Genomic DNA, 27271 nt, shown 5'->3' on the forward strand with positions numbered 1-27271 from the left:
AAAGCGGGGGTCCACTGTACTTTCAACATCTACCACAACTTTATTACAATCTGCCACATTGCTCCTCTATCCACTCTATCATAATATGCCTTTTCTAAATCCATAAATGCAATGAAAACTTCCCTACCTTTATCTAAATACTGTTCACATATATGCTTCAATGTAAACACTTGATCTACACATCCCCTATGCACTCTAAAATCTCCTTGCTCATCTGCAATCCTAGTCTCTGTCGTACCTCTCATCCTTTCAATAATAACCCTACTGTACACTTTTCCTAGTATACTGGTATATATACATATATACATAGAAAAGAGTAAGTGGAACAGTCTACCTAGTTGGGTTATTGAGGCTGGGACTTTGGGTAGTTTCAAATCTAGGTTGGATAAGTACATGAGTGGGAGGGGTTGGATTTGAGTGGGACTTTCACATCAGAGCTTATTTCTTGGGTGGCATTGAAAATTGGGTTGGGCAAATGTTTTGTTAGTGGGATGAATTGTAAAGGACCTGCCTAGTATGGGCCAGCAGGCCTCCTGCAGTGTTCCTCCTTTCTTATGTTCTTATGTGATGAGGGTATCAAATGATCTAGATAAAGAAAAATTGGATATCAAATTGGAGAGGAGGAGTATGGAATAAGTGAATGCCTTCAGATATTTGGGAGTTAATGTGTCAGCGGATGGGTTTATGAACGATGAGGTTAATCATAGAATTGATGAACGAAAAAAGGTGAGTGGTGCATTGAGGTATATGTGGAGACAAAAAACGTTATCTATGGAGGCAAAGAAGGGAATGTATGAAAGTATAGTGGTACCAACACTCTTATATGGGTGTGAAGCTTGGGTTGTAAATGCTGCAGCGAGGAGACGGTTGGGGGCAGTGGAGATGTCCTGTCTAAGGGCAATGTGTGGTGTAAATATTATGCAGAAAATTCAGAGTGTGGAAATTAGGAGATGTGGAGTTAATAAAAGTATTAGTCAGAGGGCTGAAGATGGGTTGTTGAGGTGGTTTGGTCATTTAGAGAGAATGGATCAAAGTAGAATGACATGGAGAGCATATAAATCTGTAGGGGAAGGAAGGCGGGGTAGGGGTCATTCTCAAAAAGGTTGGAGGGAAGGGGTAAAGGAGGTTTTGTGGGCGAGGGGCTTGGACTTCCAGCAAGCACGCATGAGCATGTTAGATAGGAGTGAATGGAGACGAATGGTATTTGGGATCTGACGAGCTGTTGGAGTGTGAGCAGGGTAATATTTAGCAAAGGGATTCAGGGAAACCGGTTATTTTTATATAGCCAGACTTGAGTCCTGGAAATGGGAAGTACAATGCCTGCACTTTAAAGGAGGGGTTTGGGATATTGGCAGTTTGGAGGGATATGTTGCATATCTTTATACATATATGCTTCTAAACTGTTGTATTCTGAGCACCTCTGCAAAAACAGTGATTATGTGTGAGTGAGGTGAAAGTGTTGAATGACGATGAAAGTATTTTCTTTTTGGGTCACCCTGCTTCGGTGGGAGATGGCCGACTTGTTAATAAAAAGATAAAAAAATACATCAAGTCATCTGAAGTATCCACTCCAAGGATAATAGTTAAATAACTTTTTAAGCATAACTGTGTATCCAATTTTTAAGTTAACGTGTCACATAATTTTTTAGATAGGTTATATCAAATAAGATAATTTATATTATGTTAATTTTAGCATGGTTAATTTGCTAGATTGGTTTATGTGCAAATTTAAAAAATTGGCAATCTAGGTAATATTAAAACTTTGCAAAAATGTAATTAATTGTTTCCCTTCCAGAGAGAAAAGTGCGAGTCTGTGAGTGATCCCAAATTAACCTAACATTAATTTATTTTGTTGCCAAAATTAGTATCACATTCAAATTTTTACTCTGAATTATCTCTCTCGTGGCTTTTTTGGCAATGCACTCGCCTCACACACTGAGTATCCATGGTTCAATTCCTGGCATGAGTGGAAACGGACATGTTTCCTTACACCTGCTGTCCCTGTTCACCTAGCAGTAAGTAGGTACCTGTGTGTTACCTAACTGTTGTGGGTTGCATCCTGGGGGACAATATCAATTTAAGTTCCCCAAAATGCTCTGCATAATTAGGGACTTTTTATACAGTATGTCAACAATGTCAGCTAGATTGATATCAGTTGTATCATGTACTTATAAGCATTTACACACAATTAATGAATCTATCACCATAATACATAGTGAGGTAAAACTTGCAGACATTAATATTGCCAATAACACAAACTTAGGAATAATAATCCTCAGACTGCTGAAAAAATACTTACCATTTTAAGTCATTAATGGGTATTGGTGTTGACTGCAGGGGCAGTGGATACTCAGTGTCCAGAACCTACTGCTGCAGGAGCCGTGGATGGTCACAGTGCCCAGAACCTGCTGCTGCAGGAGCCGTGGATGGTCAGTGCCCAGAACCTGCTGCTGCAGGAGCCGTGGATGGTCACAGTGCCCAGAACCTGCTGCTGCAGGAGCCGTGGATGGTCACAGTGCCCAGAACCTGCTGCTGCAGGAGCCGTGGATGGTCACAGTGCCCAGAACCTGCTGCTGCAGGAGCCGTGGATGGTCAGTGCCCAGAACCTGCTGCTGCAGGAGCCGTGGATGGTCACAGTACCCAGAACCTGCTGCTGCAGGAGCGTGGATGGTCAGTGCACAGAACCTGCTGCTGCAGGAGCGTGGATGATCACAGTGCACAGAACCTGCTGCTGCAGGAGCATGGATGGTCACGGTGCCCAGAACCTGCTGCTGCAGGAGCATGGATGGTCAGTGCACAGAACCTGCTGCTGCAGGAGCCGTGGATAATCACAGTGCACAGAACGTGCTGCTGCAGGAGCCATGGATAATCACAGTGCACAGAACCTGCTGCTGCAGGAGCCGTGGATAATCACAGTGCACAGAACCTGCTGCTGCAGGAGCCGTGGATAATCACAGTGCACAGAACCTGCTGCTGCAGGAGCCGTGGATAATCACAGTGCACAGAACCTGCTGCTGCAGGAGCCGTGGATAATCACAGTGCACAGAACCTGCTGCTGCAGGAGCCGTGGATAATCACAGTGCACAGAACCTGCTGCATTGGCTCAATTCACTATGAAAAAGAAATGTTAAGTTTTATTATTGTAAATTTTATTATTATAATCACTGGAGAGCACTAAACCCCCAAGGGTTATACAGTGCCTGGGAATGGGTGGTCAATCAGATTTAATCTAATGAAGGCAAAGGTAGCTCAATTCCTTGCATCAAGAGCCTTTTACTAACATGAAAACACTCTTGCCTTCCCCTAATTTGAATGGACTTACCTATTTGTAAGAACTTTTTCAGTAACTACAGCAGCTATATATTGAACTTCCAAAGTACTGTATATACACAGCTTACTTTAATTTATATTTTAGGAAACAAAATATACTCATAGATTAATTACTAAGTGCTTTGCAGCATTATGGTACTCGATAGTTTTTAAGTATACACTACAAGGTCCTGGATAGACTAGAAGACAAAAAGAATGCAGATGTAATATACACAGACTTTGCAAAAGCCTTCGACAAGTGTGACCATGGCGTAATAGCGCACAAAATGAGTGCTAAAGGAATAACGGGAAAAGTTGGTATATGGATCAATAATTTCCTGACAAATAGAACACAAAGAGTAGTAGTCAACAGAGTAAAGTCTGAGGCAGCTATGGTGAAAAGCTCTGTTCCACAAGGCACAGTACTCGCTCCCATCTTGTTCCTCATCCTCATATCAGACATAGACAGGGATATAAGCCACAGTGCCATGTCTTCCTTTGCAGATGACACCGGAATCTGCATGACAGTGTCTTCCATTGAAGATACTGCAAGGTTCCAGGCAGACATCAACCAAATCTTTCAGTGGGCTGCAGAAAACAATATGAAGTTCAATGATGAGAAATTTCAATTACTCCGATATGTTAAACGTGAGGAAATTAAAACTTCATCAGAGTATAAAACAAATTCCAACCACACAATAGAGTGAAAAACTAACATCAAAGACCTGGGAGTGATCATGTCGGAGGATCTAACCTTCAAGGACCATAACATTGTATCAATCGCATCTGCTAGAAAAATAACAGGATGGATAATGAGAACCTTCAAAACTAGGGATGCCAAGCCCATGATGACACTCTTCAAGGCGCTTGTTCTATCTAGGCTGGAATATTGCTGCACACTAACAGCACCTTTCAAGGCAGGTGAAATTGCTGACCTAGAAAATGTACAGAGAACCTTCACAGCACGCATAACTGAGATAAAACACCTCAATTACTGGGAGTGCTTGAAGTTCCTAAACCTGTACTCCCTGGAATGCAGGCGGGAGAGATACATGATTATATACACCTAGAAAATCCTAGAGGGACTAGTACCAAACTTGCACACAAAAATCACTCCCTACGAAAGCAAAAGACTCTGCAGACGATGCAACATCCCCCCAATGAAAAGCAGGGGTGCCATTAGCACGTTAAAAGACAACACAATAAGTGTCAGGGGCCCAAGACCGTTCAACTGCCTTCGAACATACATAAGGGAGATTAACAATAGACCCCTGGCTGTCTTCAAGCAGGCACTGGACAAGCACCTAAAGTCGGTAAATGACCAGCCGGGCTGTTGTTCGTACTTTGGATTGCGTGCAGCCAGCAGTAACAGCCTGGTTGATCAGGCCCTGATCCACCATGAGGCCTGGTCACAGACTGGGTAGCAGGGGCGTTGACCCCTGGAACTCTCTCCAGGTAAACACCTCTAACCCATAATATTTATTTTATCATTAAAAAACTTGGTGATTATCAATTTTTTTTTTATTATCACACTGGCCGATTCCCACCAAGGCAGGGTGGCCCGAAAAAGAAAAACTTTCACCATCATTCACTCCATCACTGTCTTGCCAGAAGGGTGCTTTACACTACAGTTTTTAAACTGCAACATTAACACCCCTCCTTCAGAGTGCAGGCACTGTACTTCCCATCTCCAGGACTCAAGTCCGGCCTGCCGGTTTCCCTGAACCCCTTCATAAATGTTACTTTGCTCACACTCCAACAGCACGTCAAGTATTAAAAACCATTTGTCTCCATTCACTCCCATCAAACACGCTCACGCATGCCTGCTGGAAGTCCAAGCCCCTCGCACACAAAACCTCCTTTACCCCCTCCCTCCAACCATTCCTAGGCCGACCCCTACCCCGCCTTCCTTCCACTACAGACTGATACACTCTTGAAGTCACTCTGTTTTGCTCCATTCTCTCTACATGTCCAAACCACCTCAACAACCCTTCCTCAGCCCTCTGGACAACAGTTTTGTTTATCCCGCACCTCCTCCTAACTTCCAAACTACGAATTCTCTGCATTATATTCACACCACACATTGCCCTCAGACATGACATCTCCACTGCCTCCAGCCTTCTCCTCGCTGCAACATTCATCACCCATGCTTCACACCCATATAAGAGCGTTGGTAAAACTATACTCTCATACATTCCCCTCTTTGCCTCCAAGGACAAAGTTCTTTGTCTCCACAGACTCCTAAGTGCACCACTCAACCTTTTCCCCTCATCAATTCTATGATTCACCTCATCTTTCATAGACCCATCCGCTGATACGTCCACTCCCAAATATCTGAATACATTCACCTCCTCCATACTCTCTCCCTCCAATCTGATATCCAATCTTTCATCACCTAATCTTTTTGTTATCCTCATAACTTTACTCTTTCCTGTATTCACTTTTAATTTTCTTCTTTTGCACACCCTACCAAATTCATCCACCAGTCTCTGCAACTTCTCTTCAGAATCTCCCAAGAGCACAGTGTCATCAGCAAAGAGCAACTGTGACAACTCCCACTTTATGTGTGATTCTTTATCTTTTAACTCCACGCCTCTTGCCAAGACCCTTGCATTTACTTCTCTTACAACCCCATCTATAAATATATTAAACAACCACGGTGACATCACACTTCCTTGTCTAAGGCCTACTTTTACTGGGAAATAATTTCCCTCTTTCCTACATACTCTAACTTGAGCCTCACTATCCTCGTAAAAACTCTTCACTGCTTTCAGTAACCTACCTCCTACACCATACACCTGCAACATCTGCCACATTGCCCCCCTATCCACCCTGTCATATGCCTTTTCCAAATCCATAAATGCCACAAAGACCTCTTTAGCCTTATCTAAATACTGTTCACTTATGTTTCACTGTAAACACCTGGAATTTGGCGTTAGTGAGCAAACTGAATAAGTTACAGTACCGTGGCAGGGACAATTCAAAACAAAAGTGCACTTTCAACATGAAAATTGGACGAGTTTTCAATCGTTTTGGACCTTTGTGGTCCGTCCTGGATCATTATGGCCCTTACTGAAACATATGGTCCGTCTTGGACCATTATGGTCCTTCCTGGACCATTATGGTCCTTCCTGGACCATTATGGTCTTTCCTGGACCATTATAAAGTAACAGCTGTGATTATAATAAAGAACCAAAATGTAGTCTAAAGTCTCCTTTCCAAAGTGTGTTATTTTGTGACTAGGTAAACCCGTATGTTTCTGAAAATACTGACATACATAAGCATTTAGGGACCAGTGAAGTGGCGGGGCCAGGAACAATGATTCGACCCCTGCAACCACAATTAGGCGAGTACAATTAGACGAGTACGTACTTGTAATATGACATATAACATGCCATACCTTACATATACATGTATCCTTGTTAGTTGCCACAAAATACATCATTTGAGGCAGATGTGGCAAATAACTAGGTACTACTAAAAAGAACTATGCAGAGTATTAATGGTAGTGTTGACTATCCAGAGGCCTGATGATGGCAATGTGTTCCTCAGGAAACTGTCTGCTGATAAAGACACTTATGAAGGCAGAAGGTATAACAATCTGACATTCACAGACACTTCTTTGAAGTTCAGAGTATGAGAGCTTCAATCTCTTGACAGAATAGGTGTGGAGTGAGCATATACTGGCCTCCTCTGAGCTAGGTTTTACACCCCATTTATAAAAATGAATAGAGGATTGCTACATAGTAATATTCTAAGAGAACTAGTGAATCGAGACAAGCAACTGGCAACTGGCATTCGGGTTCACAGTCCCACCATCATATCTTATCTCAGTGATAACTCGTGATTGCAGCCACAGTTGCTAATCATTATGTTTGTGGGAAGCACTAAATCCTTAGGAGTCATGCAGGCCTGCTCATGGACCTGGCTGCAGGGGTGTTGACTCCCGAAATGCCCTACAAGTATACCATCTAGGTACCACCCTAGATATGAGGTGCAGCTACTACATACACTATTTTTTGCATGTAATCTCTTACCTTGCATATGCCACTAGTGTGAGGCAACAGCCAAGACTTATGCTAATGTCTTGTTTCTTTCTGCACACTTCAGGTATATGCATTTCCATGTATTTTAATCAAGATGATGCACTAAACTCGCAAGTCATAACTGCTAAGGAAAGGGAAGCACTCAAGGTTGATCCAAGAAAGAACATTGGATTTTATATATATATTTGGGTTTAAAACGTATCAATTACATGAGGATCTAGCGAAGTTTAGTATTTCCCCAATGGGGAAACACTAAATCCACAGGGTTTGAAGGACTGGGAGGCAATCAAGTTCAGGAAAAGGTCAGCTGAAATTCTTTGGATCAAGATCCCATCAGCAGCATCAAGACACTTGCCTCAATGGGTGCTTGGAATTCACTAGGTGTGTATTTCAGGGAAAAGCACTAAGCCTGTAAGAATCATACAGTGCCTTGGGAAATAGGAGAAAGTGAGATTCAATACAAGTAGAGGGTAGCTCCAATTCTTTGGATCAAAAGCCCTTCACCAGGAGCTGGGTAAATAGTGGGGTCAAACTACATACAAGGGAGCAGGTGTATACATGACAAAATCCTGGACGAGGTCCAGGATTATTATTACGTATTATTTTGGGAGAGCACTAAACCCAAAGAAGTCATGGTAGACAAATAAACAGATATTGACAAAAAAGGACAGTTGCAGAGAACATTACTATGACGTTTCACCTGTGGACAACGAAACAATGGGATGTACAACAAACCAATTTTTACTAGTGTAGTCTGACAAGTAACCAAATCAGTGAGAACACCGATATGGAGTTTTGCAATGATGTTGAGCTCATATGCAGTGGAGGTCAAACTGGTTGAAATACTACCATTGAACAAAGTATACTACAAGTATTTTTTTTAACCTCATTGGTCATCTGCCAAGGCAGGGTGACCCAAGATGGAAAAAAAAAATCACTGAATTGCTGGCTTGCAAGAAGTGTGCTGTGGAGTTTCCCCTTGATGGAAAATAATTTAAATTCTCTTCAGCTACTGTACTCAAAAGTGGGTTTTCAGCAATATATTCAAGAAAAATAGTTTTCCTTCATCTCTCTTAGCCATATTTATTCAATTCAGCTGTTAATTCACAATAAGTACTGGATATTAAAATGTATTCTCATGTTCAATTTTATTTAAAGTGTTTAAAATTAAAGATTTGACAACCAAGGCATTAAACCCTACAGTGCTTTGATCAGTCTAACAGAAATACAGTAACTACCAAGAATTTTGACAAAAATAAAAACATTTTTCAAAAAAATTAAACTTAATTCGAATCAAATATACCAAATGATCCACTTTTATAATCCATTAGATTGAAATAATGCAACAATTTGAAAAAAAAATAATAGCAAAAGCAGCTCTTATTTTTTAGACTGCAATTCCTGTTTAACTATTGATACTACCAACTGAGAGAACAAGCACTGGGGCTCCACTTGCTGAAAGACATCCAGTACATGTACTAAGATCAGCTGTTCTCAGCTTCTGTTATAGGTATTTCCCCATCCTCTTCTGTGTGTGTCCCGCCACTCGTCCCACTTCCTGTCTTGAGCAAGCTTCTCAGGATCATCTTGTTCTTCGGCCTTTTCCTTTTCCTCCTCTTCATGTTCCTCGGCCTCTTTTGCCACTTCTGGGCCAAGTTCAGCCTGATCCTGAAGACAGTTCAGACGTTTACTGGGATCGGGAAACCTGAAATAATTTAATAATAAATTACCGAGCAAACGAACAGTTTAATTTGCCTACAATAATTAGAACATGCACTTAATTTCCAAATAATAATGGACATTTCTCTATTAACCCTTAAACTGTCCAAACAATCTACGTTTGCATGCGTAGCGCTCCAAACATAGATCTATGTTTATTTACATAAACAAAATGAAAGGGGGTAAAGCAGCTGGAACTGACGGGATCATGACAGAAATGTTAAAAGCAGGGGGGATATCGTGTTGGAGAGGTTGGTATTTTTGTTTATAAATGTATGAAAGAGGGGAAGGTACCTAGAGATTGGCAGAGAGCATGTATAGTCCCTTTATATAAAGGGAAGGGGGACAAGAGAGATTGTAAAAATTATAGAGGAATAAGTTTACTGAGTATACCAGGAAAAGTGTACGGAAGGGTTATAACTGAAAGAATTAGAGGCAAGACAGAATGTAGGATTGCGGATGCGCAAGGTTTCAGAGTGGGTAGGGGATGTGTAGATCAAGTGTTTACATGGAAGCATATATGTGAACAGTATTTAGATAAAGGTAGCGAAGTTTTTATTGCATTTATGGATTTAGAAAAGGCATATGATAGCAATAATGTTGAAGGATAAGCCATGGCAGGAAAAGAGAGACTACAAATGTATAAATTCAAGGATTATGTGGAGTAAAATAAAGATTGGATGTGAAAAGTGGGTTATAGTAAGCGTGTATGCACCTGGAGAAGAGTGAAGTGTAGAGGAGACACAGAGATTCTGGGAAATGTTGAGTGAATGCGTGGGGAGTTTTGAATCAAGTGTGAGAGTAATGGTGGTTGGGGATTTCAATGCTAAAGTGGGTAAAAATGTTATGGAGGGAGTAGTAGGTAAATTTGGGGTGCCAGGGGTAAATGTAAATGAGGAGCCTTTAATTGAGCTATGTGTAGAAAGAAATTTGGTAATAAGTAATACATATTTTATGAAAAAGAGGATAAATAAATATACAAGGTATGATGTAGCACGTAATGAAAGTAGTTTGTTAGATCATGTATTGGTGGATAAAAGGTTGATGGGTAGGCTCCAGGATGTACATGTTTATAGAGGGGCAATTGATATATCGGATCATTATTTAGTTGTAGCTACAGTTAGAGTAAGAGGTGGATGGGAAAAGAGGAAGGTGGCAACAACAAGTAAGAGGAAGGTGAAAGTGTATAAACTAAGGGAGGAGGAAGTTCGGGCGAGATATAAGCGACTATTGGCAGAAAGGTGGGCTAGTGCAAAGATGAGTAGTGAAGGGGGGGGGGGGTTGAAGAGGGTTGGAATAGTTTTAAAAATGCAGTATTAGAATGTGGGGCAGAAGTTTGTGGTCATAGGAGGGTGGGGGCAGGAGGAAAGAGGAGTGATTGGTGGAATGATGAAGTAAAGGGTGTGATAAAAGAGAAAGGTAACTTACGAGAGGTTTTTACAAATCAGAAGTGTTATAAGAAGAGCAGAGTATATGGAGAGTAAAAGAAAGGTGAAGAGAGTGGTGAGAGAGTGCAAAAGGAGAGCAGATGAAAGAGTGGGAGAGGCACTGTCAAGAAATTTTAATGAAAATAAGAAAAAATTTTGGAGTGAGTTAAACAAGTTAAGAAAGCCTAGGGAAAGTATGGATTTGTCAGTTAAAAACAGAGTAGGGGAGTTAGTAGATGGGGAGAGGGAGGCATTAGGTAGATGGCGAGAATATTTTGAGGAACTTTTAAATGTTGAGGAAGAAAGGGAGGCGGTAATTTCATGCACTGGCCAGGGAGGTAAAGAATCTTTTAGGAGTGAAGAAAAGCAGAATGTAATTGTGGTGGAGGTACGTGAGGCATTACGTAGAATGAAAGGGGGTAAAGCAGCTGGAACTGATGGGATCATGACAGAAATGTTAAAAGCAGGGGGGGATATAGTGTTGGAGTGGTTGGTACTTTTGTTTAATAAATGTATGAAAGAGGGGGAGGTACCTAGGGATTGGCAGAGCATGTATAGTCCCTTTATATAAAGGGAAAGGGGACAAAAGAGATTGTAAAAATTATAGAGGAATAAGTTTACTGAGTATACCAGGAAAAGTATACGGTAGGGTTATAATTGAAAGAATTAGAGTTAAGACAGAATGTAGAATTGCGGATGAGCAAGGAGGCTTCAGAGTGGGTAGGGGATGTGTAGATCAAGTGTTTACATTGAAGCATATATGTGAACAGTATTTAGATAAAGGTAGGGAAGTTTTTATTGCATTTATGGATTTAGAAAAGGCATATGATAGAGTGGATAGAGGAGCAATGTGGCAGATGTTGCAAGTAGTATATGGAATAGGTGGTAAGTTACTAAATGCTGTAAAGAGCTTTTATGAGGATAGTGAGGCTCAGGTTAGGGTATGTAGAAGAGAGGGAGAATACTTCCCGGTAAAAGTAGGTCTTAGACAGGGATGTGTAATGTTACCATGGTTGTTTAATATATTTATAGATGGGGTTGTAAAAGAAGTAAATGCTAGGGTGTTCGGGAGAGGGGTGGGATTAAATAATGGGGAATCAAATTCAAAATGGGAATTGACATAGTTACTTTTTGCTGATGATACTGTGCTTATGGGAGATTCTAAAGAAAAATTGCAAAGGTTAGTGGATGAGTTTGAGAATGTGTGTAAAGGTAGAAAGTTGAAAGTGAACATAGAAAAGAGTAAGGTGATGAGGGTATCAAATGATTTAGATAAAGAAAAATTGGATATCAAACTGGGGAGGAGGAGTATGGAAGAAGTGAATGTTTTCAGATACTTGGGAGTTGAAGTGTTGGCGGATGGATTTATGAAGGATGAGGTTAATCATAGAATTGATGAGGGAAAAAAGGTGAGTAGTGCGTTGAGGTATATGTGGAGTCAAAAAACCTTATCTATGGAGGCAAGGAAGGGAATGTATGAAAGTATAGTAGTACCAACACTCTTATATGGATGTGAAGCTTGGGTGGTAAATGCAGCAGCGAGGAGACGGTTGGAGGCAGTGGAGATGTCCTGTCTAAGGGCAATGTGTGTTGTAAATATTATGCAGAAAATTCGGAGTGTGGAAATTAGGAGGTTACCTGGAGGTTATTCCGGGGATCAACGCCCCCGCGGCCCGGTCCATGACCAGGCCTCCCGATGGATCAGGGCCTGATCAACTAGGCTGTTACTGCTGGCCGCATGCAGTCCAACGTACGAGCCACAGCCCGGCTGATCCGGCACTGACTTTAGGTATCTGTCCAGCTCTCTCTTGAAGGCAGCCAGGGGTTTATTGGCAATTCCCCTAATGCTTGATGGGAGGCTGTTGAACAGTTTAGGGCCCCGGACACTTATGGTGTTTTCTCTTAGTGTACCAATGGCGCCCCTACTTTTTATTGGCGGCATTTTGCATCGCCTGCCCAGTCTTTTACTTTCGTAGGGAGTGATTTCTGTGTGCAGATTTGGGACCATTCCTTCCAAGATTTTCCAAGTGTAGATTATGATATATCTCTCCCTCCTGCGTTCCAACGAGTACAAGTCAAGTGCTTCCAAGCGTTCCCAGTAGTTAAGGTGCTTGACAGAACTTATACGTGCAGTAAAGGATCTCTGTACACTCTCTAGATCTGCGATTTCACCTGCTTTGAATGGAGATGTTAATGTACAGCAGTATTCCAGCCTAGAGAGACCAAGTGATTTGAAAAGGATCATCATGGGCTTGGCATCTCTCGTTTTGAAAGTTCTCATTATCCATCCTATCATTTTCTTTGCACGTGGGATCGTGGCACTGTTGTGATCCTTGAAAGTGAGATCCTCAGACATTACTACTCCCAGGTCCCTTACATTATTTTTCTGCTCTATTGTATGGCCGGAGTCAGTAGTATACTCTGTTCTAGTTATTATCTCCTCCAGTTTTCCATAACGGAGTAGTTGGAATTTGTCCTCATTGAACATCATATTGTTTACCGTTGCCCACTGGAAAACTTTGTTTATATCTTCTTGGAGGTTAACCGCGTCCTCAGCAGATGACAGCCTCATGCAGATCCTAGTATCATCCGCAAAGGATGATACGGTGCTGTGGTGTATATCTCTGTTTATGTCTGATATGAGGATAAGGAGAAGGTGTTGAGTTAATAAAAGCATTAGTCAGAGGCAGAAGAGGGGTTGTCGAGGTGGTTTGGTCATTTAGAGAGAATGGATCAAAGTAGAATGACATGGAAAGCATATAAATCTATAGGGGAAGGAAAGAGGGGTAGGGGTCGTCCTCGAAAGGGTTGGAAAGAGGGGGTAAAGGAGGTTTTGTGGGCGAGGGGCTTGGACTTCCAGCAAGCGTGCATGAGCGTGTTAGATAGGAGTGAATGGAGACGAATGATACTTGGGACCTGACGACCTGTTCGAGTGTGAGCAGGGTAATATTTAGTGAAGGGATTCAGGGAAACCGGTTATTTTCATATAGTCGGACTTGAGTCCTGGAAATGGGAAGTACACTGCCTGCACTTTAAAGGAGGGGTTTGGGATATTGGCAGTTTGGAGGGATATGTTGAGTATCTTTATACGTATATGCTTCTAAGCTGTTGTATTCTGAGCACCTCTGCAAAAGCAGTGATAATGTGTGAGTGCTGAAAGTGTTGAATGATGATGAAAGTATTTTCTTTTTGGGGATTTTCTTTCTGAGAGACGACTGACTTGTTGAAAAAAAAAAAAAAAGATAGTGGATAGGGGAGCAATGTGGCAGATGTTGCAAGTATATGGAATAGGTGGTAAGTTACTAAATGCTGTAAAGAGTTTTTATGAGGATAGTGAGGCTCAGGTTAGGGTGTGTAGAAGAGAGGGAGAATACTTCCCGGTAAAAGTAGGTCTTAGACAGGGATGTGTAATGTCACCATGATTGTTTAATATATTTATAGATGGGAGTGATAGGAGTGAATGGAGACAAATGGTTTTTAATACTTGACGTGCTGTTGGAGTGTGAGCAAAGTAACATTTATGAAGGGATTCAGGGAAACCGGCAGGCCGGACTTGAGTCCTGGAGATGGGAAGTACAGTGCCTGCACTCTGAAGGAGGGGTGTTAATGTTGCAGTTTAAAAACTGTAGTGTAAAGCACCCTTCTGGCAAGACAGTGATGGAGTGAATGATGGTGAAAGTTTTTCTTTTTCGGGCCACCCTGCCTTGGTGGGAATCGGCTGGTGTGATAATAAAATAAATAATGGGGTAGTAAAAGAAGTAAATGCTAGGGTGTTCGGGAGAGGGGTGGGATTAAATTATGGGGAATCAAATTCAAAATGGGAGTTGACATAGTTACTTTTTGCTGATGATACTGTGCTTATGGGAGATTCTAAAGAAAAATTGCAAAGGTTAGTGGACGAGTTTGGGAGTGTGTGTAAAGGTAGAAAGTTGAAAGTGAACATAGAAAAGAGTAAGGTGATGAGGGTATCAAATGATTTAGATAAAGAAAAATTAGATATCGAATTGGGGAGGAGGAGTATGGAAGAAGTGAATGTTTTCAGATACTTGGGAGTTGACGTGTCAGCAGATGGATTTATGAAGGATGAGGTTACTCACAGAACTGATGAGGGAAAAAAGGTGAGTGGTGCACTGAGGTATATGTGGAGACAAAAAATGTTATCTATGGAGGCAAAGAAGGGAATGTATGAAAGTATAGTAGTACCAACACTATTATATGGGTGTGAAGCTTGGGTTGTGAATGCAGCAGCGAGGAGGTGGTTGGAGGCAGTGGAGATGTCCTGTCTAAGGGCAATGTGTGGTGTAAATATTATGCAGAAAATTCGGAGTGTGGAAATTAGGAGAAGGTGTGGAGTTAATAAAAGTATTTGTCAGAGCTGAAGAGTGGTTGTTGAGGTGGTTTGGTCATTTAGAGAGAATGGATCAAAGTGGAATGACATGGAGAACATTTAACCCTTTGAGGGTCGACAGGCCCTCTCCGAAACTCGTTCTCAGGGTCGGCCAAATTTAAAAAAAAAAAAAAATTATTTTCTCTTATGAAAAGATAGAGAATCTTTTCCCGATCATAAAGACACCAAAAGTTTGAAATTTGATAGAAAACTTACGGAATTATGCTCTCGCAAAGTTAGCGGTCTTTGGCGATGTTTACGCATCGGCGATTTTGCCCACTTTGAGCCCCATTTTCGGCCAATTTCACTGTACTAGTCGACAAAAAACATGAATATTTCGATAGAACTCCATTTTTTCTATCGAATGGGTGCAAGAAACCACTCATTTATGGAATTCTACTATCCAGTACAGTGGTCAGAATTTAGCAATTTTGCCAATTTCACACAAATTTCAAAAGATGCCAATTCCCGAATAGGGTCCAGAATAAACAAGAAAGACATTCCTGGCACTAAAATGACATTTCCTCTAGTCATTAGTCATGTCTCAAGGCCCCTCTTATATTCTTTTGCTTTCCACTTTGAATTTTTATTTTCACAAAAAATATAAGATTTACTGTTATGCAGACTACTGCATTAGTGTAAAAAATGGTATAAATATTATTGGTGCACTTGTGAAAGAATATTAGACTCACCAGTTGACGTGTATTGCACGCTTGTAATGATTTGTTTACTTTTGAAGTTTGGTAAAAATCGAACATTTCTGCTACTTTGAGCTCAATTTCAAGGCACCTTTCTTTGTAAAACCAGTCAAAATCATCTCAATTTCTGTAATATGTATTCCATTCTATAAAATGAGACCAAGAAAACTAGAATACAACAATAAATACCATACGAAAATACACTGCAAAGTCGCTGATTTATTAAAAAAAAATGGTAAAAGTTTTTTTTTTCTCATTATGCACTGTGTGCTGCAGGATTTTTTTTAGACTGTGCACACTGACCACATAGACCCATTCTTTCATATGAAGGCCTACCAGTTTTCTCCCACTAGATTTGAGGCCGCTAGAATTTATGAGTACTAGTACGTCAAAAACCCCTACGCGTAAGACGTACTAGTACGACGAAAACCCTCAAAGGGTTAAATCTGTTGGGGAAGGAAGGCGGGGTATGGGTCGTCCTCGAAAAGGTTGGAAGGAAGGGGCAAGGGAGGTTTTGTGGGCGAGGGGCTTGGACTTCCAGCAGGCATGCATGAGCGTGTTCGATAGGAGTGAATGGAGACGAATGGTATTTGGGACCTGACGATCTGTTGGAGTGTGAGCAGGGTAATATTTAGTGAAGGGATTCAGGGAAACCGGTTATTTTTATATAGCCGGACTTGAGTCCTGGAAACGGGAAGTACAACACCTGCACTCTAAAGGAGGGGTTTCGGGATACTAGCAGTTTGGAGGGGTATGTTGTGTATCTTTATACGTACAGTGGACCCCCGCATAGCGACTTTAATCCGTGCAAGAGGGCTGATTGTTATGCAAAATGATCGGTATGCGAATGAATTTTCCCCAAAAGAAATAATGGAAATCAAATTAATCTGTGCAAGACACCCAAAAGTATAAAAAAAATTTTTTACCACATGAAATATACATTTTCCTACACACAAAGAGAAGGATACATGCACAATAGTAGAGTAGTACATGCACAATATATATTGTGCATGTACTACTCTACTAAATGAAGAATAAATGACACTTACCTTTATTGAAGATGCAGCAATGACTGATGAGACACTGTGTCCTGGGAGTGCCTTTTCCTCCTGAGTACTGTAGGTCCTGTTTGGCATTTTCTTCCAGAACAGGCCTTATCACACTGTGTATGCCACTACGATTCTTAAATCTCTCAAACCAACCTTTGCTGGCTTTAAATTCACCAATATGAGCACTAGTTCCAGGCATTTTTCCCTGTTCACCTGGGTGTTAGTCGACTGGTGTGGGTTGCATCCTGGGAGACAAGATTAAGGACCCCAATGGAAATAAGTTAGACAGTCTTCGATGACACTGACTTTTTTGGGTTATCCTGGGTGGCAAATCCTCTGGGGTTAATTGTTTCTTGGTATTCTCAATAAGCCACACCAACAACGGTGCTACAGCAGCAGCAGCTGACAGTGATACAGCAGCAGCAGACGATGCTACAGCAGCAGCAGACGGTACTACAGCAGCAGCAGACAGTACTACAGCAGCAGCAGCTGACGGTGGTACAACAGCAGCAGCAGCTGACAGTGCTACAGCAGCAGCAGACGATGCTACAGCAGCAGCAGACGATGCTACAGCAGCAGCAGACGATGCTACAGCAGCAGCAGCTGACGGTGGTACAACAGCAGCAGCAGCTGTACCACCAATAGTAGCGATGGTTGATTGGGGTTTATTATACAACCTGGCCAGCTCGGAGACACGCACTCCACTTTCATACTTATCAATGATCTTTTTCTTCATCTCTATAGTAATTCTCACCCTTATTGCTGTAGGGTTGGCACTAGAAGCTTTCTTGGGGCCCATGGTCACTTTTCCAGAAAAAATCACCAAAAACACTGTAATAATACGAAATGTTCCGATTGTATGCTTGGATGTTACCGCGGAGGCTGGCTGGTAAACAATGCCACCGGCGGCACATGTGAGGCTGGCTAAGGGCGCACATTGGACGCATCTCGGACGAAGAGCGGTGAGCGGGTTTTTGGGCGGTATGCGAGGCAAAATTTTTGCGATAAAAGCGAGCGGTATGCGGATTGAACGGTATGCGATGCGTACGGTATGCGGGGGTCCACTGTATATGCTTCTAAACTGTTGTGTTCTGATAATAACTGCACATTTTAGGAATTAATGGATCGGGGAGCAATCATCAATAAAAGTTTATCACTGCACATATAAAGATGAAGCAGTAATACTGATTTTACATAAAATGTAAATAAAACAGAAGAAATCCAAAAGCTATGGTACAAAATGTCTCCCAGCAATAAGAAATTTAAATTACAAGTAGCCTACGAACACTGAAAATGCATTTTTTTGTCAACAGGGTAAGAAAGCAACTTATAAGACATGAAGAGAATGAGAAAATAGATAAACTAATAAAATAAACAGTGCAGAAAGATCACTAAAAGTATTTCTTTACAAACGGATAGGCTGCTAAAATAGGATCCAAGAGAAGGCAATACTGCACGTGTTCATGGAACTCAAACAATTACATAATACGATGAACAAATAGTTTTATTAATTCAAAACAAATTTCAGTGCCCATTTTTTTTTTTATCTTTAAGATAACCCAATAACTGAAAATTATAGAATTTTTGTTCAAAATGTACTCAATGACTTTCCTATTACCAAACAGCAAATTTCTGGAGGGGTAGGGTCATCTTAGGAAAGGATGGAGGGAGGGGGTAAAAGAGGTTGTGTGTGCATGGGGCTTGGACATACAGCAGGCATGTGTGAGCATGTTGGATAGGAGTGGAGTTGGGTAATATTTTGTGAAGTGATTCAGGGAAAGCGGTTAGCTGGACTTGAGTCCTGGAAGTGAGAAGTACAATGCCTGCACTTTAAAGGAGGGGTTTAGGATATTGGCAGTTTGGAGGGATGTCTAAACTGTCGTATCTGAGCGCCTCTGTAAAGACAGTGATTATGTATGAGTGACAGTGAAAGTGTTGAATGATGATGAACGTTTTTTTCTTTGTTTTGAGGTTTTTTTCTTTCTTTTTGGGTCACCCTGCCTTGGTGGGAAATGGCCAGTGTTAAAAAAAAAAAATTAAAACACTTGAAACTTTGGAAAGTTTCCAGACATAATAAGGACAGACAGACATCAGAGAAGATGTAAAAATAGTGAATAGGTGGTGCACAGATGATGTAATAGTGATCAGGAGCTGTATAAACGAATTTTTAGGTATAATTTGAAATGTCCATATTAGCGAATCGCCGTAAAGCAATGCGCGATAAATCAGTGCCCTCCTGTATTCACAAATTCTAGTCACAAGACCTCTAAGAACATGCTGTAAAACTCATGGGTTCAGATGCACTCTAATTCAATATCTAAACTCTGAAAACTCCAATTCCTTGAGAATGCCTTGATGTATAATTTTCACCAGACAACTGATGGAGCACTTTTAAGTACTATGGAGCCCTTAAAGTTTTCCCGATATAATGAATTAAGACAACACAGCTACATGCAAATGATTTTTTTAGCACACCAGCCATTGTCCACCGAGGTAGAATTATTAAAAAAAAAAATCACCACTTTTCCAATAACTGTCTTGCCAGAAATGAAGACAACACAAGTCAAATGATCCTCTGAATTGTAACATCTCCACTGTAATTCCCACCTTCAAGACTCAAGTCCCACTTTATGAAAATGTACATAGACAAAAGCACATCTTTAGAATTAGTGTCACCTACCAGCCGTCTTTAACTCTTTGGTCGTAAAACTCAGCCACTGACATGGATGGATGACTTGGGTACCCCATTCCAAACACATTCTTATTTATTGCATCCCTGGTGATTAGGATTGGCCTGCATAAAAAGATATCAGTTAGTACTAAACCTATGTGATACTAACGAACAAGTGTTTGAAATTGTTATAACACAGATGAAAGAATATCAATGAAGCAGAAATCAAAAAGTCTTCCACTGCTTAAATACATAAACTCTGAAAAAGAGAAGGAAAGATTACAAACTTGAAAGGAGTTGTTTTGGTGGCTACTTCTGAGCTTGGAAGCATTCCCTTCTTCTTCATGACTTCCATCTCTGACAACATCTTGTGCTCCATTATCACACTCTGCAATTCATCTAAACTGGAGAAAAAAAAGGGAGATAATTTTCTTACTTTTGGAGATAAAAAAAAATAGTAGAACAAAAAATATTGAATTAAAACAAGTCTAGTTTTAAAAAGTCTAGCAAAAGATATACTTATTTATCCAATTCAGTTGAAATGTACTAATTCAAGTGGTTAATTTTTAAAGCTGATTCTTAACCTATTAAGTTACTATTTATAAAACTAAAGCACTCAAAGTCAACACCTTAAATTTAAAAGAGTACATAAGCCCTTAAAGACTATTTTTTTTTACCTTTCATGAACAAATTTCTTAACCATAGTGATATAGTAGTTTCTTAAAGTATCCTCATCATGACCAGGGTTATCAAGGGCTTTCTTAAGCTCAGCAAGTCGATCTGCAACAGCTTTCTTCTCTTTATATCTTCGAAGTTTTTCTTCCCGCTGTCTTGCCATTACTTCGAGTTCCTACCACAAAGATAATTTCAGGTTACCTGAGGGAAAAACAGCATCTTTTGCATCTCTAGAAGTTAATGCTCTTATGACTACTATTAAATTGTACAGATAAGCTTATTACTAAGTTAGAATACAATGCAAGGAATATTTTAATTATATATTCAGAATAAGTGAGATTATCTCATTGTTTCCTACATGGTTTTCAGACAGCACAAAAATTATCCCAAAATATTTTCAGCATAAATGTAATTCAAAATGTGGAAACTAAAATTGGGGAAAAAACCTATATTTAACCCTTAAACTGTCCAAACAGATCTATGTTCATATGCATAGTGCTCCAAAAGTAGATCTACGTTTTTTTTTGCATATTTTCAAATATAAAAAGAAATGTAGATCAAAGTTTTTTTTTTACACATTTTAAAATTTAAAAAAAAAAAAAAAAAAAAAAAAAAAAAAAAAGGTCTACGTTTTTTTACATTCTTTCAAATGTTGAAAAAATGTAGATCTACGTTTGGACAGTTTAGGGGTTAATGACATTCTGTTGCAACTAATTTTTTTTTTTGCAAGGCCTTGCAAAAATTTCCAAACGAATCTAACAAACTATTCTTTTTATTACACAAGTGTTCCACTTACTGCTTGTTTAAACTGAGAAACATTAGTAAAATGACTGCCTAAATATTTTTATAGCAAATAAATGCAACATTATACATATTAACAATGATAACCAGGAATATTTTTGAGGGAGTGAGGAGCCAAAACATATAGCCTAAATAAATAACAAAAAGGCACAATACCGTGACTGGAACGATACACAAATAACCCGCACATAAAAGACAGAAGCTTACGACGACGTTTCGGTCCGACTTGGACCATTGACAAAGTCACACTAACAGGGGAGGAGCAGGACGGCTATATATAGGCAGGAAGAGGTGGAGGTAGTAGTAGTGGTAGTAGTAGTATTATATACAATTCTTGTACTACTACTACTACTACTACTACTACTACCACTACTACTACCTCCACCTCTTCCTGCCTATATATAGCCGTCCTGCTCCTCCCCTGTTAGTGTGACTTTGTCAATGGTCCAAGTCGGACCGAAACGTCGTCGTAAGCTTCTGTCTTTTATGTGCGGGTTATTTGTGTATATAGCCTAAATAGAGGATCAAGTATAGTATTACAAAATAATAATTTAGAAATCTTGTTAAGATTAGCTTGTATACAGTTAGTGTGGTTTATTTGTAAACTGTACAGCTCTTTAGATTCATTCTTTCCCTATCTTATTCTTCCTAACTAGGGCCGGGATGTCACTGCACCTGCTACGTCATTCCTTACAGCAAGTCTCAAAAACCTCTGGCTGAAAGCAGTGCCTGACACTCTCATACCTTAGGTGTTGGCATTCCTCTTTTTGTAGAAGCTTTATGAACTATTTTCTCTTCTGGCAGTGCATCATTATGGTCGGCTTCCTCGATCTGATCCTCAGGTAGTGAAGCATCTGTGAGCTCATACTGCTTGCAGCGCATTATGAAGTCCTTATAATAAACATTTGCTATTCGTAAAACTTCCAGTCGGTCAATGTCTGTACGCTTTTCAGAAAAGTAGCCGAGGAGAACTGGCAGCAAGAGGAACTTTATTGAGGATGTGGGAAGTTCATCGAGTGTTTCATTACTGCTAAAGACCCCAAGTTCTGATACCAACACGGTTGTCTTTATCAGTTCATCTATGCCTTCCTTAATCTTGACCTGTAAGAAAAAACTTCGTTATGCTTATCTTTGTTCCAAATATTTCATAAAAAAATCAACACTCAAGTTCTATGATAAATAAGACATGTACATAAAGTGATAGGTAAGAAGCAAAAAAGTAAACTATTAATAATATCAAAGGGGAGTGACAATATACAGCATATAAAAAATTCAGAGGAAAGAAGCAAAGCCAAAGGTAGACTGTATATAACATACAATATGTTTATAACAGTAAAAATGAAGAGTAAATTTAGTCAGGATAAATTTATAGATTTACAAATGCAAAGATTCAAGGTTCAAGTCCCAAACAGGGCAAAATGCACAAGCAAATCTTACAATTACTGCCCTTTTACCTACTATGGTAGTAGACAGACACCAAGGAATTAGTTGGCTACTGTAGGTCATATCTTAGAGGATATTACCTAAAGGGTGCAAACCATAATTCTTGGCTTTCTTAAGTTACCTGGAATATTATGTGACTCTCCAGGATTAATAAGCTAGTCACTGTCATCTTTAACTTGGGATAAATAAAAAAAAAATATTTTCAGGCTAATTTTATTAAGGAAATATGCAAATTATTTTACACTGTAGTCTATATTTGTTGAAAAGTTGAGTGAACATATTATTATTATTATTATTATTATAATCAAAAAGAAGCGCTAAGCCTCAAGGGCTATACAGCGCTGCAGGGTAGGGAAGGAAGCGAAGGTATTGGATGGAAGAAGGAAGGAGGGATGATCAGTAGGTTACAGAAAACAGCGGGGCAGGGGATAGTACGGGGGTAGAGGGTAGCAAGAGGTTGAGGTAGAAAGGGCTGAAGGTATCAGAATTTGTGAAGTCAGTCAGTTGTTGTCAAAAAGTCAATGAGAGAGTCTGGATGAAAGGTGGGTCCATCAGCGAGAAGGGAAGGTAAAGAGAGAGCAGCGGAGCGAAGACGACGACGGAGGTAAATTCTGCGTGCTCGTTGATAAAGTGGGCAGTCCAACAGAATGTGGCTGACTGATAATGGAGCTTGGCAATTCTCACAGAGGAGCAGGGCGCCTCTCCATGAAATATCCACGAGCAAGACGAGTATGGCCAATGCAAAGACGGGAGAGAGTAGTCTCCCAACCTCGACACTGGTGATAAGAAGACGGCCAGTAACCTATACTTGGTTTAATAGATTGAAGTTTGTTGCCGAGCATAGTAGACCAACGGTGTTGCCAACGGGTGTGAAGGTGGGAAGATATTGCAGCAAAATAGTCCGTAAATGGAATACCTCTATATGAAACTGGTAGGTCATGTACTGCTGACCGCGCAGCAGTGTCTGCCTGTTCATTGCCCTGTACGTCAACATGACCAGGGACTCAACAAAAAACAATATCTTTATGCTTGGTAAAGATGTGGCGTAGCCAAAGTTGGATACGGAGGACTAAGGGGTGAGGTGTATCAAATTTCTGTATAGCCTGTAAAGCACTAAGGGAGTCTGAGACAACCACAAATGATGACACAGGCATAGATGCAATACGGATAAGTGCTGCAAGGATGGCATACAATTCAGCAGTAAAAATACTAACCTTAGATAGTAAATGCCCTCGTACGACGCTGTCCGGAAACACTGCTGCGAATTCTAAGCCATCAGAAGACTTAGAGCCATCTGTGTATACAGCAATGGCATGAGAATGAGAGTGAAAGTGGTCAAGAAAAAGAGAGCGGGAAGCGACCGTAGACAGTTGGGCTTTCGAGCAAGGGAGAGAGAAAGAACAGACTCGAACAGCTGGAACTTCCCAGGGGGATAGGGAAAAGTGATATGCTACATGAACATAGAAAGGTGGTAATTGAAGTGAGTGAACATAGGTGTATGCACATGTTGACACAATATGTACATTTTAACCTAGGACAACTCAACAAAGTCTAGCATGAGGGATTTCCATGTGCTTAGGTTAAGCAGCCGTTTTACTGTAAAAAAAAGTCACCAAAGATTTTATTCAGATTATTAACCTGGAGAGCTAGTAACAAAGTTAATCAGTGTGGCAGGGATTATTTCCAATGGGGACCTTTGTCCCTCTTCCCCAGGATGTAGACCTAGACTACTGTTAGATGATCAGAGGCAACAGGTGCAAGGAAACATGCTTATTTTCATTATCTGGGACTGAACCCAAAGTCCTTTAGATGCGAGTCAAAGGTGCCATCACTTGATCCATGAGCCACTGTAGTTCTCATGGTACTGTGAAATATCACCCGACCATCATTACTATTATTATTACTGTATTATTTTAAGGGGATGTATTAAACTTTTCAAGAACAAAGTGAATGACGAATGGGTAATCATGTTCAATTCAATGAAGTTAAGGATAGTTTCAATTCCTTGGGTTAAAAACCCCTCAACAGCATCCAGGCACCTCCACTGAGGGGCCAATTTACCAACTATTATATTCATGAAGTGTTAAACCTTTATGGTCATCCAGTACATGTTGAATGGGTGTCATGGTGATACTGTATTTAGAGAATAAGACAAGTGTTTAAGATATTACTCATATGATGGCCCACTAACTGGAGCTTTTGGTCATATGACTGAGGGCTTCTGCTGGCTTATCAGTTCACCTCATAAAAAAATTAAGGATTATCACATTAGGATGCAAGGATAGGTTCTCCACATCAAATAAGTGGTACATCAGAGTAGTGTCTTAGGATATCTTAAAGGGGATGGTAGGGGAAAATGAGTTTATTAAACTCCCAATTAACATTACTGGGGCGAGAACTTTAAATATAGGTTAGACAGGTTATGAGTGGGTGTGGTTGGGGGTCAACTGGAACTATCTAGCATGGACCAATAGGACTACTGCAGTGTTCCTTCATTCTTATGTTGTCAGGTTTGATCCAAAGTATGAGGGGCACTCCAGATCCTTTTATCAAGAGCCTTTCATTAGCATCATGAGAGTATTTTCCCCCCCTTTTCAATTAAAGGTTAAAACTTACCAGCTTTGGATACTGCATTTTTTTTTTATTCTGAAATAAGATATGAGAGAAGATTTTGCTCATATTTTTAACCCCGGAGGGTTAGCCACCCAGGATAACCCAAGAAGGACTGTGTCTTATTTCCATTGGGGTCCTCAATCTTGTTCCCCAGGATGCAACCCACACCAGATGACTAACACCCAGGTGCCTACTTGCAGCTAGGCAAACAGGACAGCAAGTGTAAGGAAGCATGCCCAATGTTTCCACCCTTACAGGGAATCGAACCACAGACACTCAACATATCAAATGAGAGCTTTGCCTACCATGCCACGGGTCACCGTAACAGGATCATATATGTAGTCAGACTTTATTACCTGGAATTATTTGCATATCAACATGCAGAGTAAATGTAATTTAGGATAATACAAAATTGTATTTAATACATACTACTAAATTCTTTGTACTACTGTGTAAAATTTTATTCATAACTACTATTCACTGGAGCCACTTAATGTCAATAGGTGGTCTTAAGTTACAGTCTCAGCCTATTTGTAAGCTGACACATTGAGTTGACAAATTTCAATATATTCTTGGGGAAACACTAAACCTGTAAGGGTAAATGCCTAGGAAATGGGAGGTAATTAGGTCTGATCGATGAAAGGTGAGGATAATTTCAATCCCTTGGTTTGAGAGTTCAATACTAATACACTATCACTAAAATAATAGTGAAGCAGCAACCCACTGTGTCACTATCATAATAGAGAAGTGTAGAATGCTACTCCTCAGCAGAATTAAGCAATAAAATATAGTTTAAATTATGGATGGGATTATACCAAAATTTACCGATACCATCAAAATTAGCCAATATTCACCAATACAACCAAAATTATCCGATACTAATATTGACACCAAATGTAAGCCGATACCAATATCGGTAACATCAGTATAGTCTTGATACTGGCTCTGGCATATCCCTAGCTTATATTGTACATCAAGAAAATTATGTTGGGCAAATGGAAATTATTATTACAATCATAACTAAGCACTAAACTCACAAGGGCCATACAGTGCTGTGGGCAAACAGTAAGAAACAACCAAACTTAACAAAACCCAACCTAAAATAACATGACATAACTTAACCTTACTCCACCATCGGTTTTTCCGTCAGTTGCATCTTGGTTAACGTCGCTGCGATTAACTAGGCCTCAACCCATTATTATTTCCCTTAATTCCTCCCCAAAGCAACAATTTGCCCAAGAAATAACTGTTCATGACGGAGAATAAATAACCTGGAGTACCCAAGACATAAATGTCTGACTGCCGACAAGGAACCAATTAATTATTAAACTGTTTTTCACTATCAATGAACATTTATTAGAGGTAAAAATTCCCCTCTATATAACATGGGAGTCTCTGCTATGTCGAGGTCACACATGTCAACCCTACACAAAACATCAAATATTGTGGATAATAAGCCTAGAATAACTAAATATATTGCCATTTTGGAACATTGTGTGGATACTTGTAGTCAACAGACGTGTTCAGCCTGGGCCTAGAGATGCCCCAACACACCTGTAGTTTATCAGAGTTGGTGGGTAGGGTAGAATTTTCAACTTCTTCACGTAGTTTGAGGCATGTGTCGAAGAGAGCAGCCAGCGTCACCTCCTCCTGCCCCGCCATCCTCGCCACTAACATCATGATGCTTCTTGCTTTAACTTAGTCTCTGTATAGCCCTTGTGGCTTAGCGCTTCTTTTTGATTATAATAATAATTTAACTTAGTTTATTTATTTATTTATTAATTTGAACATGATACAGTGAAGTACAAAGGAATACAGTTATTACAGTGCAACATGCCAAAGCCCCTTGTATGCAGAACATTATGGGCAGGCTTAAAATTAACTTAAGATTAACTAAGCAATGATATATTCAGTGGTAAAAACATTATTGTAAACAGATAACAACTGAAGATTAAGATGTTCATTTTGACTAATTACATGGCTGTACAGAGGAATATAATAGTTGGGTGTATATGCCATGGTAATGTTTGTCAGGAATATCAGGACATTGTCAGGAAACAGGACAAATGTTATAATAATATTATTATTATTTTTATCAGAAAGTGCTAAACCACAAGGGTTATACAGCTATAATTATGTGTGATAATCATGGAGGAGCGCTAAACCCATAGGATTATACAGCGCATCTGGAGGAGATGGAAGGTATTCAGGCTCAATTCAGGGAACCGGAGTGCAGATCCAATTTCCCAGATCAAGAGCCCCTCACCATCGTCAAGGAACCTCCTTTGAGGGGCCCAGGACAAGTGTTTCCTGACGCGGGTCTTAGTCATATGATGACCCACAGTTGGAGCTTCTGGTCATCTGACCGAGGCCTTCCTCTGGCTTATCCCTCCACCACTTTAAAAAATAAGTTATCGCATATATTTTAACACA

General features: G+C 40.2%; 2 protein-coding genes across 9 annotated transcripts in view; both read right to left on the minus strand.

The window, feature by feature from the left end:
- The window catches only part of LOC138854378 (uncharacterized), a 17618-nt gene extending 10506 nt beyond the window's left edge, over positions 1-7112 (minus strand). Inside the window, exons 1-4 of one of the 8 annotated variants that reach the window (XM_070097201.1) lie at positions 6710-6880; positions 2886-3111; positions 2766-2803; positions 2300-2725 (exon numbers count right to left, since the gene is read on the minus strand). In XM_070097201.1, the coding sequence (XP_069953302.1) occupies positions 2300-2302 (3 nt within the window). In that variant the 5' untranslated portion in view covers positions 2303-2725; positions 2766-2803; positions 2886-3111; positions 6710-6880. The other 7 variants (XM_070097200.1, XM_070097199.1, XM_070097202.1 and 4 more) reach the window with 7 other exon arrangements.
- A 1376-nt stretch (positions 7113-8488) lies between these two features.
- Tap42 (immunoglobulin binding protein Tap42) lies at positions 8489-26549 on the minus strand. Its single transcript, XM_053794214.2, has 6 exons — positions 26393-26549; positions 21527-21883; positions 19984-20156; positions 19594-19710; positions 19316-19429; positions 8489-9060 (listed from the first exon to the last, which is right to left on the minus strand). Exons 1-6 carry the CDS (start codon positions 26516-26518, stop codon positions 8850-8852), a joined length of 1098 nt encoding a protein of 365 aa, XP_053650189.2. The 5' UTR covers positions 26519-26549; the 3' UTR covers positions 8489-8849.
- Between the last annotated feature and the right edge of the window lie 722 nt (positions 26550-27271).

The sequence above is a fragment of the Cherax quadricarinatus genome, chromosome 56 (genome assembly GCF_038502225.1).
Source record: "Cherax quadricarinatus isolate ZL_2023a chromosome 56, ASM3850222v1, whole genome shotgun sequence".
NCBI classification, from domain to species: domain Eukaryota; kingdom Metazoa; phylum Arthropoda; class Malacostraca; order Decapoda; family Parastacidae; genus Cherax; species Cherax quadricarinatus.

What these genes read in the sequence shown, in the direction of transcription:
- Tap42 (XM_053794214.2), bottom strand. Translation starts at nt 26,518, where the DNA reads ATGATGTTAGTGGCGAGGATGGCGGGGCAGGAGGAGGTGACGCTGGCT. An exon ending in GAGGAATGCCAACACCTAAG is followed by an intron (nt 20,157 to 21,526) that starts GTATGAGAGTGT and finishes TCTTTGTGGTAG; the next exon opens with GAACTCGAAGTAATGGCAAG. An exon ending in CAAAGAGTTAAAGACGGCTG is followed by an intron (nt 9,061 to 19,315) that starts GTAGGTGACACT and finishes AAATTATTTCAG; the next exon opens with GTTTCCCGATCCCAGTAAAC.